The sequence below is a fragment of the Rhinopithecus roxellana genome, chromosome 16 (assembly GCF_007565055.1).
Source record: "Rhinopithecus roxellana isolate Shanxi Qingling chromosome 16, ASM756505v1, whole genome shotgun sequence".
Lineage (NCBI taxonomy): Eukaryota > Metazoa > Chordata > Mammalia > Primates > Cercopithecidae > Rhinopithecus > Rhinopithecus roxellana.
The window spans coordinates 89,540,523-89,557,280 of record NC_044564.1 but is presented as its reverse complement, the minus strand read 5'-3'; the positions used below and the strand labels follow the sequence as shown (position 1 = coordinate 89,557,280).

At 46.9% G+C, this 16,758-nt stretch overlaps 2 protein-coding genes across 2 annotated transcripts in view; one reads left to right on the top strand and one right to left on the bottom strand.

Annotated features, from left to right (window-relative positions):
* Positions 1–4,930: 4,930 nt before the first annotated feature.
* Positions 4,931–10,859, bottom strand: LOC115893963 (spermatogenesis-associated protein 31A1-like). Its single transcript, XM_030919956.1, is given in 7 exon segments — positions 4,931–5,410; positions 5,412–6,289; positions 6,292–6,699; positions 6,702–8,644; positions 8,900–8,960; positions 9,522–9,579; positions 10,656–10,859. Coding segments are annotated over 7 exon segments (4,017 nt in total). The 5' UTR covers positions 10,845–10,859.
* Positions 10,860–16,166: 5,307 nt separating this feature from the next.
* ZNF484 (zinc finger protein 484) overlaps positions 16,167–16,758 on the top strand; it is a 128,377-nt gene continuing 127,785 nt past the window's right edge. Inside the window, exon 1 of the mRNA XM_030919977.1 lies at positions 16,167–16,375. The gene's annotated coding sequence lies outside the window, so the exon portion shown is untranslated. The remainder of the gene's footprint in view (positions 16,376–16,758) is intronic.

The following is a 16,758-nucleotide window of genomic DNA, read 5'->3' as shown; positions in this document are numbered from 1 at the left end:
TAAATGAAACTCAGACTTCTTTGCTTTGCTTAATCAAAAAATTAAAGTTTTCCAAACTTCTTTGACTACAGAATCTTTTGACAATACAGTATTTGTCATTGCACACCTTGAGAGATATTGCTCTACAAAAGTCACTGCATGGCACCACTAAAATATGGTGACAGATAAAATGGACAAAGGTCATGCAGTGAAAGCTTCAAAGCAAAGAGAATGAATATATATATATATATATATATGAGGATGTTTACTTTTTAGATTACAGTTTTCAGATTGTTTGTCTTAAATAAGCCAGTCTGCTTTCACAATAATTCTACTTTTAATCCATTTTCTGATGAGCCATTTGTCATCATGAGAACAATATAGTAAAAGTTTGTTACACTGGGGATTAAGATATTAATATGAGTTTCTATTCAAGATTCCCTCATACTGGAAGAGGTTTGTTTAAATTCCATGTTTCTATGACATGAGTCAAATCTGAGGTGCAGGCTCTGCACCCTCCCAGGCCTGCAGGGGCTTTGCACCTTCTTGTGGAACAGTCGCCAGCTGTCATTGCTTCCTTCATTCTTAGGTCACTGCCTTCAGTCAAGTCTTTTTTTTTTTTTTCTTTTAGATGGGGAGTTTTGCTCTTGTTGTCCACTGCTTGAGTGCAGTGGCACAGTCTTGGCTCACTGCAACCTTTGCCTCCCGTGTTCAAGCAATTCTCCCATCTCAGCCACCTGAGTAGCTGGGATTACAGGCACCTGCCACCACACCCAGCTAATTCTTTTTGTATTTTTAGTAAATACAAATAAATTCAAAATAAAATTTTTGTATTTTTAGTAGAGTTGGGGTTTCATCATATTGGCCAGGCTGGTCTTGAACTCCTGACCTTGGGTTATCCACACGCCTTGGCCTCCTAAAGTGTTGGGATAACAGGAGTGAGCCACCGCTCCTGGCCCCAAGTCAAGTCTTTTTCACAGACTCGGTTCACTATAAAACTAAGATGGACAACTGTCATGGACAGAATTGTGTTGCCTCAAATGTATGTTGAAGTGCTCACCTCTACTACCTCAGAATGGGGCTGTGTTTGGAGAGAGGACCTATAAAGAGGTAATTGAGGTAACATTAGGTTATATGGGTGGGCCCTAATCAGTAGGACTCCCAAGGTCTGGGATCCCACAGCACATTTGTGAAGGGAAAGTTACTTGCCGGGCCCTGATGCATAATTTCCTCCCATCACTGTTTTTTTGTAAAAAATTCTGAATACATAATTTTGCCCCTAAATAAATATGGTGTTGGACATTTTTCTGACTAGGAAGTTAGTAGGATATTTGCCAGTGTTTTGGAAACTATTTTTACATCTGAGGAAGATTTGCTGGAAGATGTCATTTGTTTGTGGTAATGCAAAATATTTCTGGAAGACACAAGTGAAATGGGCCCTCACTGACCAAGTAGTTTGTGTAGATGTAGTGATTAAACTATTTAGTAGAGGGGAGGTTGCAAAAATATTTGACAAACTGAAATGTGTGCCTGCAGTGCAAAACTATTGATCCTGCTCACAAACAGGCATATTGAGAAAGATTTCTATATGCCTGGTAGAACAACCTCTGTGGGCCATCTTAAGCACTGGTGAATAACAAACACTTTTATGCATTATATTACATCTGAAGTTCTCCACTTAACATGATACTTAAGCTGAATTAAAATGCCTTAATACTCTCGCCTTAATATTCTTCCAAGGTTTAGCACCTGGTCCTTTTAATAAATAATAAATAGGTTATGGTTAACGTTTTTTTAAAAGATATTCAAATATGTCAACTTTATTGTTTGTAGATACACACGCAAAAAAAAACCAAGCCTAAATCCCTAGATTTACAATTTTTAAAGAACAAGAAAAGCAATGTAATACACAGAATAAAATCTTTTGGAGTAAAGTAATATAATTCTAACAAATTGGTAAATCTAGGCAAGAAATGACTTGTCCAAGTAACAGACCTAGTAGGTGGAGAGTTTATCTGACTCCAGAAACCACACTCTACAAAATAAGCTTATTGACGTGAAGTATGTATATAATCTGTAACTGGTGTGAAACTGGCAGAAATTCAAAGAGCAGTGGTCTTGCTCATGATGTTCAAAGGCAATATTTCAACTGAAGGATGGCTGTGTGAATTGAAGTGGTCACTGGAGAAACATGGTTGAGATTGTGAACCATAGGGAACGAGGTGGTAATTCTGGATTTTTGGCATAGAAAAGAAAGAACTGCAAACATCATTACAGCGAAAGAGGGTGAGGCCCTCCTAAAACGGACTGCATTTCACCAGAAGCACTGATCCAGGGGGGCAGCTGAAGCACAAAAATGATTAGAACCAGAGTGATGCCACCACGTTTTTTGTTTGTTTGTTTTTTGTTTTTCTTGCTCTATTGCCCAGGCTGGAGTGCAGTGGCGCAATCTCAGCTCACTGCAAACTCCACCTCCCAGGTTCACGCCATTCTCCTGCCTCAGCCTCCGGAGTAGCTGGGACCTATAGGTGCCCGCCACCACGCCTGGCTAATTTTTTTGTATTTTTAGTAGAGATAGGGTTTCATCGTGCTAGCCAGGAGTCTGGATCTCCTGACCTCCTGATCCGCTCGCCTCGGCCTCCCAAAGTGCTGGGATTACAGGCGTGAGCAACCACCACACCCAGCCGATGTCACCCACATTTCTTAGGAAAGACGTTAGCAGTCTCTAAATCCTCACCGACTGTGCCTGGCACAGCATTATTTTACCGCTTTCTGGGATTTATAGTTGGCATCATTTGCACAGCGGCAGCGTGACGTGGCTGTGGAGAGCACAGAAGGCTTGTCCCCGGGGAAGCGGGCTCTTCTGGTGACAATAGGGTGGAGGCCAGCCCCCTGCAAAGAGGGAAGGTGCCACAGCAAACCTCTGAGCAACCAAGAAGAAGAGCACCTGCTTGGAAAAGGTGACAAGCCACGAGGCCATGGGCCCAGTTATAAGGATTAATTGTGTTACAGGAATGGTTATAAACCTGACCGACCTCAGAAGGTATATGGAGGAGGCAATTATCAAGCCCCTTGATGGTCTGTGGTTGGATGCCGCGTACTTTGACAACAGTGCGAGCATGGCAGAAAATGTAGCTGTGTGTATAGGGGAAAACCTCCAGAAAGTTTTTTCTGTGGGAATTCTTTGTAAACTATTAATAATGCAACTGGCAATTAAAGTTCCCCAGACTCCAAGTTATGCCTGCAGTTCTCTAGTCTTTGCTTTTTCACCTATTGTCAATACATCCTTGACACAATTCAATAGGTAGGTCAGGTGCAGTGGCTCATGCCTGTAATGCTAGCACTTTGGGAGGCCGAGGCTGGTAGATCACCTGAGGTCAGGAGTTCGAGAACATCCTGGCCAACATGGCGAAACCCCCATCTCTACTAAAAATACAAAAATTAGTCAGGTGTGGTGGTCGGTGCCTATCATCTCAGCTACTTGGGAGGCTGAGGCAGAAGAATCACTTGAACCCAGGGGCCGGAGGTTGCAGTGAGCCGAGATCACGCTACTTCACTCCAGCCTGAGCAAAAGAGCAAAATTCCATCTCAAAAAGAAGTTCAGTAGGTTATTTGTGCAAGCTTATCAAAGATGTTAAGAAACTCGTCTTCCTTATTCACTTTGCCATCTCGCTAATATGGCCCTCTGTGTTGGGGGTAAATGTGGTTTTTCTAGGTCTGTGATCTGGGAGCTGGAGCAGGGACGGACCCTGGGGTGGGGCCGGGATGAGCCACTAGGCCCCTCTAGGCCTCTCGAAGGGGCTGGAATGTCAGAGTCTCCTGGGTCACGGCACCACTTATGGCTCCCTCACACACACTTCACCCCTTTGCAGTTCTCTGTCTGCATCCCCTATAGCTCTACAGAGTCCCACATCAGATCCCTCACACACACTTCACCCCTTTGCAGCTCTCTGTCTGCATCCCCTGTAGCTCTACAGACTCCCACATCAGAAGCCTCTGCACGCACAGGCTTACCCTGTTCCATTCACCCAGAACCACTTCTTGGAAGCTGAGAGACACGTAGGTGAGAGAGACAAAGCCAGGTGACCCAGGAGCACGGTTGTTCACTCGTTTGGGGCAGGGAAGTTCACGGCCCTCAGCAGCCTCCATGAAGGCTACCCCCCCTGCTCCCCGACCCCCACCTACACATGCACAGAGCTGGCAGGTCTGTCCCCACCGCCATCCAGAGTGCGAGAAAGGGAGAGGCAGTGGGATGGGGACTCTGCACTTCGCACGTTGGCTGAGCTAAGAGGGCCCATCTCCATCCCAGCCTTTGTCAGGGAGAGAAGGAGCTTCCCAGGGGCAGGCATTATCTATTCTCCACCAGGATACCCAGGGGCAAGACTTCTCCCACTTCTGAACTCAGGGCCCAGCACTCTCCCACCCAAACTTCCACTGTTTTGTGACACAGGAAGCTACTGGGCTCTGGCACTTCCTGGAGCCTGCATGGCGATGTTCAGCCCTGTGACATCTCTGCAAACCTTCTCCCTAGAGCTGCATAAACTTTGAGGTAGACAGTAAGTAGTGGAAAGATGGGTTGAACCGTATTTCAGAGTGGGCTCTTCATAGGTTTTTCTCATCTTGTTTTTAGAATTTTTTGTTGTTTGTGTAAAGACAGTGTTATGGAAACGTAAGGTTCAGTGAAGGAACTCAGGATGAAGGTGGGCTTGCAGCACCACTGTCAGCACCCGTCCATGTCCTGTTGCTTCTAGAAACCAAGCCCACACCAAGCGCGGCACAAATCAAAGCCATCACCCTCCCGTGAATAAAAAACCATATATATTGTGGAATATTAAATGTTCTGCATGTACTAACATGAGAGAAAATATTTGTTCTCTACATAGAGTGAATTTCTTCTTGGGGACTTGTTTTTCTCTAAGGAAGGCTAAAAAAGAACTTGTGACTGACCAAATTAGATACCTCCCCGAAGAAGACAGTGCCTGGGACAGTGGTGATGGTAGCTGGAGGCACCGGGTGTCTTCGGCCAGTGCTGAGGGGGACTGACTGGGGATACAGCTTTCTTGGGGAGCAAGAGCTGGGGATGTCGCAGGCCCCATGGCTCATTGTTGCACCGGACACTTTTCAGGGGCTGTTGATCTCTGATTTGCCTCTCTCTGTTGGGACAACTCTGGCTCTTGAGAGTGGCTTGTTGACTGCTGGCGGCATAGCTCAGCATTCTGCTGTGTTCTGAGTAGAATGAGAAGGGGTGCCTGTGGTTGCAGGGGAACCCACAGACTGGAGCTTGAAACTCCTGTTTGTGCTGATTTACCTTCGAGGCCTAGTGTGCATGGCAAAGTGACATTTTCTCCTCCAGCATCTATACGACTGCTGTCATGAGCCCCTGAGCTTCAGCACTGCTGCTGTACACACAGGACCTGTTTTTTCCTGTTTTTTTGGTTCTCAGCAGTGACTGGTGCTGGCTTGCTTTTTTTCTTCGAGAAAATCCGCTGAAAAAATTGCTTGATGTTTTCTCCAAAGTGGCTTATTGAAGGAGGCTGTTTCTTTGATGGCAATGGCTGGACACCTTCATCCTGATGAGTGTCTTCTGTTTTTCTGACCGGGGTAAGTTGAGGAGTCTTCAATTCTTCAAGCCTTTCTTCATGTCTTTCTAAGTTGGGCTTCCTAGAGTTCTCACTCTTGTGAGTAGGGGGAAATATCGGGCTTTGTCTCTTGCATGAGACTTGACAGTTTGGGTTCTTGGGCTCCCTGTGCCCCAGGTTGCTCCTTCTGGCTGCCATGAGGTCACGTAGCTCCTGGGAAGCCTGCATGTTCCCAGCAGGCATGCTCTGGAGATGGCCCTGGGGCACTTGAGGAGCCAAATTCTCTGCAGCCAGGGGCAGAACAGACGCTTGCCTATCTGGAAGGAGCACAACAGCGGCACAAACTTGAGGCTGGGTCTCTGACTTCTTGGCCATTCCAGGCTCAAATTCACTAATAACCTCCTCCATAAGACACAGCTGTCTTGGATCTTGGGAGACAGACATTTTAGGGAGTAGAGAACTTTTGCTGGTCCCTGGAGCCTCGAAACCACACACATCCTCCCTTGTGGCTTGGAGGTTTGCCAGCATACGGGTTCTTGAGGGGACTCTGGGTTGTGGCACTGCCTCCCTGGTCTCTACAGCCCTTGAAGACTGGGCTCCTAAGCTCCTGCTCTGCTGGGTGCTGCCTGTGAGGCTGTATGTGAGGGGCTTAGGTGGCCACCTGCCCTCCTGTGCAGCTGGAGGAGGCTTCAAGGGCCCATGATCATTCCAAGATGGGATCCCTGGCGGGGCCTCTGGAACTGCTTACATGCAGGGGAAGAGGCCAGAAGACTCTCTGGCACGTCCGATGCTTTGATCAGCACCTGCTTTCTCAGACTTGCCATTGGTGGCTCTCTAAGGAACGTGGCCACCTCAACTTTTGAGCCAGCCCCAGATTCACAGATGGCTGAGGAGGGACCGGCAAGCTGTGTAAGGGACTAGGACGAAACCTTTTCCAGTTTAAAGCACTAAATGGGTTTGAGGACCCTGAGGGGTAGACCCCACCTGTGTTTGGCCCATAACCTCCCAATATGGGCTCCCAGCACCTGCTGAGTACACGGCTCGAGGAAGGGAAGCACCTGGGCTGTGTTCACATAGGCTTTCCCACTTTTCAGGGGTGCTAGATTGCTGGTTTTCACGTGGGTGTTGGACACGGGAAAAGCTGGTTGACAGCAAGCCAGGATCGACGCACTCTCACAGGGATGAAGCCCTCGTTCATCTGGCCCAACTTCCTGCGCACGTGGGCTTTCAGGACGTTTTCTATACGATTCCTCTCTATGCGTCTTAATAAATCACTTCCCGAGTCACTCCTCAAGGGCTTCCTCAAGTCCCTTTCCGACTCCTCAGAGGTCGCCCCCAGAACCTTCCCTGGGAAGCTTTCCATGCCCCTGGATAGATTTTGCGGGGTCTGCCCCAGAATTTGCCCCAGATGTGGGCACGGGTCCCCCTCCAGCTGGAACTTCACCTTCTGTGCCTCCTTGCTGCTTTCGCCTGTGGACGTGGAGGACTGCCAGGGCCTGGGTTTGCCCTTGGCCTGACTTGTCCCTGACGATTCGTCCCGAAGCTGCATCAGATCCAGAGACTCTTGGATCCTTCCCAGGTTGCCCTGGTGTTGAATGAACCACTTTTGAATGTGTTGCTCCAGTTGTCTCCGGACTTCAGGACTGATTGGAAAGTTCTCAGGCAGAATGGATGGCAAGCTTTCCTGGGGAAGGTTAGGAGTGGAGACACTAAACACAGCCTGAGATTTTTGGACCCTAGAGGGTAAAGCCAACCCACCTTCTAGTTGTTTCCTCAACAAAGGCCATTCAGGGTGCTGAGTTTCAGGTAGGCAGAGAGCTTGCAGTTTATTCTGCGATGCAGGGCAAGCTACTCCAGAGTTATTAATCGGGGATGGAAAAGCAGGAGATAGGACTGGGAAAGAGGACTGAAGATGGGCCTGAGCCATAGGTATGGGCCGGAATTGGGGCGTGGATGAAATAAAGGGTTGGGACTCGGGCCCCAGATGGGACAGGGGCTGGGTCTGGAAAAGCAGTGGGGACATTGTAGTCTCCCTTTGAATTGGGCAGACATTGGAAATCCCATTGAACAAGAAAGGAGGAGACTGTAAAGTGTAAGACCTTTCAGTGACCCAGGCATTAGCCACCAGGGATTCGCTGTGCAGAGAGGGGAGGCCCCAGAAAAGCTGGCTATAATTCTTCTGAAAACTTTCCTGCAAGATCCTAGGATCTGAGAGCTTCTGAGGACTGGGCAGCTGTTTGGAGTTCTCGCCCATGTTCCAGAAGGGTTTTGGAGTTGTGGGGTCCTGCTCAGCATCCAGTGATTTAACCAAATTCCCCAAAGAATTCAAGTGCTTTTCTGGGCTCATTTGTTTTGGAAAGGATCCATTGTTTTCTTTTTCCTCCAAAATGTTGACCTTGGCTCTTTCTGTGACTTGTATACCCATGACATTCTGGCCATCAGAGTTGAGTAAAACTGGGCTACCAGCTTCCATCTGACAGGTCTCTGGTGGGTGGTGGGAAAGATGATCTTGCTGGACTGACGAGTTGAAGACACGCCAGGTTCTGGTAGTCTCCTGCCACCAGGAGAAGGCAGAAACTTGACTGTTTGAGCCGCCAAGGCCTGAGATGGCTGGGACAGAAGCTGCCAAATCCTTACGTGGCGACAAGCTTTGAGGGACGGTGCCCAGTGGAAGTGCCACTGAGTCACAGTGAGATGGAATTATCAGAGTGGAGTCCCGCAGAGGAGGAGCAGGGAAAACTTTCGGAGGAGACGGACGATCAGGGGTGTGTGGTGGGTGAGGGAAAAGTGCAGGTGGCTCAGGTGAGGGGCGTTCTAGGGGAAGGGAAGGTTCTGGTGCCTGGGAGGCACTTAGGGAGGAGACTGAGGTGGTCATTGGGCCTGGTGATGGGGCGGAGGCCAGATGCTGAGGATGCTTGGTTCGAGGATCCGGGGAAGCTAACGGGGAAAGCACGGGAGCAGCATCTTCCACAGGCTCATGGGAGGACCCGGAGGCTCCATCAGGTGCTCTTTTGCCAACCTCACCTGGGGGGTCTGGACCGGAGAGCTGACCAAAGTCACCTTTGTCAGGATGTGGCCCCAGGAGGCTGCAGGAGACAGGAGGCACAAGCTGCAGCCAGGAGCAGGTAGGGCCAGGGGCAGAGTGGGAGCTCGGGTCACCGCCCCTCCACCACCCCACATCCTGACTGCCCAATTCTCCTGCTACCCCTTGCCCCAGGGTTTTACTCCCATCCTCTGTCCCCCTGGTCTCCCCATCCCAGGTCAGCTCCAGGCCTGCCTATGGCCCTGGGGTCGCATCCCAGCCCTGGTAGGAAGGATGAAGGGAATGGGAAGTGCCTCACCTCTGCAGTTGTGAAAACAGGTTCCAAATCTCCTCCAGGTCTCTCCGGCAAGCTCTACAAGCTGGAAATCAGGAGACCGGGTGAGGGCAGTGCAGGAGGGGCCTGGGATCTCACAGGAGGATCAGTGCATGTTTCTTTAGGGAAGACCATGGGGAATTGGAACCCGCGCATCTGTGTCCAGAGCCACATGGCCCCTAGGGTAATAGCAAGGCATGGCGGGCAGGGCTTTGTCATTCACAAAGGGCTTCCACACATGGACCCTCCCACCCCCACAGTCCTCACAACTGCCCTGTGGGGAGAAAGGAGTGGGGTGGTCTCAAAGAGGAATCAGCCTTAGCAGAGCTGAACAGCTGTTCCCAGGGGCCAGGAGGCCCCCTCACCCCCCTCCCATCCAGGCAGGCATTGTTCTCCCCACTACACACACGCTGCCCCCTGCTGGGTAAGGCCCAGTCCCTGGCCCACCAAGGCTTCATTCCAGCAGGGAATCTGAGAAGGACCCGGGGTTCTGATTTCCTTCCTATGAGCCCCCACCTCAGGCTTCTTCAACTGACTTCTTCAGAGTCAGTTCCCTCCGGGACAGACGGGATCAAATTAACTCGGGTGTTCCCTGGCAGAGCCTTACCTCTCAGACTGTGGTTTTTCATCCTGCCTCTGGGCCTCCCTCTCCGCCCTACTGGACACTGGGAGACAAGATGACGTGGGAAGACAAGATGACACTGGGAGACAAGAAAGGGAGAGGAGCTAGGACCGGCTCTCAGTCTCCGCCCCAGCCCAGCCGCCGCACGCTGCACTCACGAACCGCATGGCTCTGTCTCGCTCAGGGAGGTCTGTGTGCTTCCTCCCATCATGTTTAAATGGATGACAAACTGCTTTTCTTCTTAGAAAAACAAGAAGAGGGGGCCGGGCGCGGTGGCTCACGCCTGTAATCCCAGCACTTTGGGAGGCTGAGGTGGGTGGATCACCTGAGGTCAGGAGTTTGAGACGAGCCTGGCCATGGTGAAACCCCGTCTCTACTAAAAATACAAAAATTAGCCCGGCGTGGTGGTGGGTGCCTGTAATCCCAGCTACTCAGGAGGCTAAGACAGGAGAATAGCTTGAACTTGGGAAGCAGAGGTTGCAGTGAGCCGATATCGCTCCATTTCACTGCAGCCTGTGCGGCAGAGCAAGACTAAGTCTCAAACACACACACACACACACACACACACACACACACAAAGAGGGATTTTCAATATGAGGCCGTCAGTCCCTGTTCCTCTGCTCGAGGAACACCCAGGCTCAGGCCCGCAGGCACCGCTGAGCTGTCAGGTAGGATTCTGCTTCCCAGGAGACCAGAGGAGACGCCAGGCCCCGGTGGGAAGCCCTCGGGGGCTCAGCACTGCCCCCAGATCACCCCATACGGAGGAGACTGGGCCCCGAGCCACCTGCCCCAGGAGCTGATGAGCCAGGGCTCAGGGTCTGGCGTCGGACAGAGACCTCCTCCGTCTCATGACCGGTCCTGGCGCTGAGCCCACATGTTTGATTTTGTCTTGACGCCTCCTGCGCTCCCCCACAGACGGACTGAGAGCTTGGGATGGAAATCACAGTACACGATCTACCCCTACCAACCCTGGCTGTCCTGCCTCTCTCTGGAAAGATGATGTTCTGGTCTCTCCTGAGACTTCCCATGGCAGAAGTCTCTCCACTGGATTTGGAAAAGTGGAACTAATAATAAAAATAAAGAATCAAGCTCTGTGGGTCCGGACTGAGGGCTCCTTACCTTTCTCTTCCTCGGCGATGGTGAAGGTGGGTCGTCACAACGGAGGTAAGAGAAGTAGGGGCGTAATAGGAAGAAGAACCCCAGGGCGAACACCAAGGTGAGGAAGATATCCAACAACCATGGTGTGGAGCTGGGGGCGTTTAGCGACGAGGCACTAAGTAATTTTAGAGGAAAGGGAAGATTCTCCATGTGAATAGGCGCGTTGCTTTCAAGCAACTGAGCTCTGGGCATCCCCGTGGAGACTAGGGACTGGGGCCCAGGCCTGCATCACAGAGCTGGGGCCTTCACATCACAAAGGGCTCCTTTGTTGGGGAGGGGCAGCGGGAGGGGGAGGGGCAGCGAGGGGGGAGGGGCAGCGGGAGGGGAGGCTGAAGCACAGCCCTTCCCCACCCTCCAAGCCGGGGATCCCTCCACCCTCCCACCTTCCAGATCCCTCCTTCCCACTAAGTTTTGTCAGTGATAGAACTCAGCCAATTTTCTATGTTTTCTCCCTGGAACACATATATTACCTGGTTCCTTTTGTCTATTGGAGACAGTGGCTTCAGGTTACCTATTTTATGGACCTTGAAAATCTGAAGTTGACCCTGAAATTTTGGCTATGGACCAGGGATTTTTATTCTCAGAATCTCGTTCGTCCTCAACTCTAGCTTTCCCACACAATGTTTTGTCATATCAATCCAGGGACAAAATGTAAATTTCTTTTACACCTATGTAGTTTTGTAAATTTTGAAAAGTAAGTTTTAAAAAATTATTTCTATCTCACTCTCTTTTTTTTTTTTTTTGAGACGGAGTCTCGCTCTGTCGCCCAGGCTGGATTGTAGTGACATCGTCTCGGCTCACTGCAAGCTCCACCTCCTGGGTTCAAGCCATTCTCCTGCCTCAGTCTCCCGAGTAGCTGGGACTACAGGCGCCCGCCACCACGTCCGGCTAATTTTTTTGTGTTTTTAGTAGAGACAGGGTTTCACCGTGTTGGCCAGGATGGTCTCGATCTCCTGACCTCGTGATCCGCCAGCCTCGGCCTCCCAAAGTGCTGGGATTACAGGCGTGAGCCACTGCGCCCCGCCAGATTACAACATTTAATATTGTTAAGTGGCAATACTTTCCAAAGCAATTTGCAGGTTCAATGCAATCCCTATTTAAATTCTAAAGATGTTTTTTGCAGAAATCGAAAAATGTATCCTAACATTTATAAGAAGTCCAAGTAGCCTGAACAATCTGGAATAAGAAAAATAAAGTTGGACTCATGCTTCCCGATTTCAAAACTTACTTTAAGGTTATGGCAATCAAAACAGCATAGTACACAGTGTGGCATAAAGACAGATATATATGTAATGCCAGCACTTTGGGAGGCCAAGGCAGGCAAATCACTTGAGGTCGGGAGTTTGAGACCAGCCTGGTCAACATGGTGAAACCCCGTCTCTACTAAAAATATAAAAATTAGCTGGGCATGGTGACACGTGCCTCTAGTCTCAGCCACTTGGGAGGCTGAGGCAGAAGAACCACTTGAACCCAGGAAGTGGAGGTTGCAGTGAGCCAAGATCGTGCCACTGCATTCCAGCCTGGGTGACAGAGTGAGACTATGTCTCAAAAAAAAAGGAAGACAGATATCAGACATATAAATCAAAAAATAGAACAAAGAGCCCACAAATAAATCCTTGTACATACATTCAAATGATTTTCACCCAGGGTGCCAAGACCATGTGAAAGGTCAATCTTTTCAACAAATGGTGTTGGGAAAGGTGGGTACAGTGTATCCACATGTAAAGAGTGATATTGGGCCCTTATTTATACTGTATACATAAACTAACTCACACTGAATCAAAGGCCTAAACCTAAGACTTAAAACTCTAAAGGTCTTAGAAGAAAGAATAAAAGAAAAGTTTTGTGATTTGGGTTTAGCAATGATTTCTTGGATCAAAGACACCAAAAGCACAGGCAATAAAAGAATAACAGATTTCATCAAAATAATAATATTTTGTGCATCAAAGGACACTATCAATAGATTGAAAAGGCAACTCATGGATTGCAAGAAAATATTTGCAGATCATACATACTGATACAAGATTAATACCGAGACTATATAAAGAACTGCCAAAACTTGACAACAAAAGATACAAACAAGATGATTCAAAAATGGGCAAAAGATTTGAATAGGTGTTTCTTCAAAGAACATACATAAATGCACAAGATGCTCCACGTCCCTAATGGTTAGGGAAATTTAATTCAAAACCACAATAAGATACCATTTCATATCCATTATAATGTATATTATCCAAAAAAAAAGCCACAAGTGTTAATGAGGATGTGGAGAAATTGGAACACTTGTGCATTGCTGGTGGGAAATACCTGTTCATGCCTTTAGCCCATTTTCTAATTGGATTGTTTTTTCTTGTTGTTGTTGTTGACTTTGGAAAACTTCAAGAATATTCTAGATATGAGCTCCTTGTCAGATATGGTTTATCAAGTGTGATTTGCAGTTTTCTCCCAGTTTTTACCTTGTCTTTTTATTAACAGGCTCTTATGCAGGGCAAAAGTTTTAAATTTTGATAACATCCAAATAATAAATTCTTTGATTGTGTGTGTGTGTGGTTTTTTTTTTTTTTTTTGGTGTCATGTCTAATAATTATTCATCAAGTCCTACGTCCTGAAGAATTTCTCATTAAATTTCATATTTTTACATTGAGATCTATGATCCTTTTTTTTTTTTTTTTTTTTTTTTTTTTTTTTTTTTTTTTGAGATGGAGTCTCACTCTGTCGCCCTGGCTGGAGTGCAGTGGTGCCATCTCGGCTCACTACAAGCTCTGCCTCCAGGGTTCACGCCATTCTCCCGAGTAGCTGGGAACACAGGCTCCAGCCACCACGCCCGGCTAATTTTTTTGTGTTTTTAGTAGAGACAGGGTTTCACCGTGTTGGCCAGGATGGTCTCGATCTGACCTCGTGATCCACCCTCCTCGGCCTCCCAAAGTGCTGGGATTACAGGTGTGAGCCACCGTGCCCGGCCGATCCTTTTTTTTAATAAAGACATGAGGTTAGATTGAGGTTCGTTGTTTTGTCTATGATATCCAACTGCTCCAGAACCACTCTACTATTGAATTGATATAGCACCTTTTTCAAAAGTCGGTTGGTTGTACTTGTATGGATCTATTTCTGAGTTCTCAATTCTGTTTTATTGAACTGTCTATCTCCCTGCTAATACCACACTGTCTTGATTTCTGTAACTACGTAAAAAGTTAAAAAATTGGGTAGAATAATTCCTCCCATTTTATTCTTCTATTTTGGACTTGTTTTGTTGAGCTGTATTATAGAAAAAACTGTGACACTTGTTAAAAAATAGTAAGACAGACTTTATTAAGAGGGATTATTGCAATAGATATAGAGATTACTGCAATAGGGTCTTGCAGTAATCTCCAGTTTCCATATATTCAGGTTTCCCTCTGAATATAGGGGAAAGTAGAGATTTTACAGCCACAGAGTAGGGTGGAGGGTTGGTAGTGTATGGAAAATTACTAATAGGAGGGAATCTGGCTAAACTGACCTCACAGGATTCTTGCTGAAACCATGCCAGAGTGATCACATATCACCTGGGGATGGTAGACAATAAGAAAAAAATTAGATATCAATGGCGATCAGATATGAAGATGGAGGATTCTGACTAAGTTGCTAGGATTCTTACTAATATTGGGCAATGCATAGACAACACAAAAGCCCAAAAGCCAGGGTTTAGTTGACAAGAGAGTTCGAAGGAGCATGGCTAGAGTCTGGTTATGGAGAGAATTTTTGTGAGTTGGCTGGGTCTTCCAGAGCTACGTAGAATAAAAATGATGAGCACAGACCTATTTTCCTTCTTCCCAAACTGAAGGGGAAAGCATTCAGTCTCTTTCATCTTTTAGTTTGATGTTAGCTGTAGATTTTTTTCTAACTTAAAAGTTAGAAAGTTTACCTCTGTTCCTAATTCCTAAAAGTTTGTTTTTTCATTATAAATGGGTGTTGCATTTTTTTCAAATGCTTTTCCTGCATTGATATAATCACGTAATATGCTTATATTTAGCTTGCTAATGTGGCGCGTTACATGAATTGATTTTTGAATACCAAGACAGCTTTTTATTCCTGGAATAAATATCACTTGTTTGTGGTTTGCAGTTATTTTTATATATTGTTGAATTATTTTTGCTATTACTTGGTTGAGAATGTTTTCCATCTAGATTCATGAAGAATACTGATTTCATTCTTCTTCTGTCTTTAGCTCTGATATCAGAGTAACACTGGCCTCATGAGTTGGAATATCTTTCTATTGGCTTCTTTCTATCCTTCATTCTGGAAGAGACTGGATATAATTCGTGTTAACCTTTAAATGTTTGTTAGAATTCTCTGATCTAGCTATCCAGACCTGACGATTTCTTTTTCAAATGTTTCAAATGATGACTTCAATTCTAGGGCTATTCAACATAAGTATTTCATGTTGTAAGAGAGAATTTGTGCTTTTTCAAGAATTAATGCATTTCATCTATATTGTAAAATTTATGTTTGTAGAGTTGTTTGTAGTATTCTCTTTGTTCTTTTGATTTTGTCATGGTCTACAGTGGTATCTCCTGTTTCGTTCTTGATATTGATGTTTTGTGTCTCCTCTGTAGGCTTGTCAATTTTATTGACATTTATAGAACCAGCTTTTGTTTAATTGGTTTTTCTCTATTTTTCTTTTTACATTTTATTGAGTTATCTTCTTATTCTTATTATTTACTTTTTTTCACTTGCTTTTGGTTTATTTTGCTCTTCTTTTTCTAGTATGTGGGAAGCTTGGTTATTACTTCAAAATTTTTTTCTTTTCTGATGTAAGCCCTTAGTGGTATAAATTTCTCTCTCACCACTGATTTGGCCACATCCCACAAATTTTGATATGTTGTGTTTCACTTTCATTCATTTCAATGTATTTTAAAAATCTGAGACTTTCTCTTTGAACAATGGATTGTTTAGCATGTGTTTTCACGTGTTTGGAGATTTTCCTTTTATCCTCCTGTTACGGATTTCTAGTTTAATTCTACGGTGTTCAGAGAACAAACTCTGTATGATTTCAGTTGTTTTAAATTTGCTGAGATTTGTTTTATGGCCCAGGTTACCTCATATCTTGCTAAGTGTCCCATGGACATGAAAAAAAAAATGTGTATTCCTCTGCGTTTGCGGGTATTACATAAATGCTGATTAGTTCCTGTTGGTTAACAGTGTTGTTGTGTCCACAGAAGCACTGGAGAAAGACTGTAACCTGAGGTGACAGGCTTTGATTGTGTCCTGGCATAGTATGATGGGACACACCTCTGCTTGCTTCCTTCCCTCTGGACACCCCTCAGCCCCTCAGTCTCTACATCACCTCAACATGGCCGCACACAGGTCAGAATGTCTACATGGGCGCCGCCATACTGGCGCCCAGCCTAAGCCACTGAAACGGGAGCGTGTTTGGCAAAGCGCCATGTTGACTACTGGCAACCTTCGGCCACGAAGACTGCTGAGCATGCGCACACCCAGGCAGCGCTGTAAGAAGTACCTCTGGGCCTGGGAGGCATTGAGAAAAAGGAAGTGGATCCTGTTCTGGTTCTTGCGACTATAGTCACCGCCCGAAGCAAATGACCACTGTCCTGAGAGAACGTGGGTGAGGGGCAGGTGAACAGAGGGATGGCAGCATCTGTGGACTGAGCAAGAAGAATCTGATGTCTGTCGTGAGCCCTCCGGTCAGTGATGGGGACGGACGGTCAATGGATGGAATAATGGAAGTCCGAGCGATCTCTTATGGTGGATCTGAGGGAGGAGTGAGAGGGCACTGAGGGGTCTCTGGTGTTGGATCTGCAGGCGGAGTGAGGACTGACTGGGGGTCTCTGGTGGTGGATCTGCAGGCAGAGTGAGGACGGACTGGGGGTCTCTGGTGGTGGATCTGAGGGCAGAGTGAGGGCGGACTGTGGGGTTGTGGGGGAGGATGACTGTGGGGACTAAAGAGGGATCTGAGGAGTGAATGATGCACATCTTAGTTTCCTGTCTTATAGGTACTGATCTGTTTCGTTTCTGTTTCATTATCATGATGTATTTAGCTAAAGATTTAAAGAATGTTACATAGAAT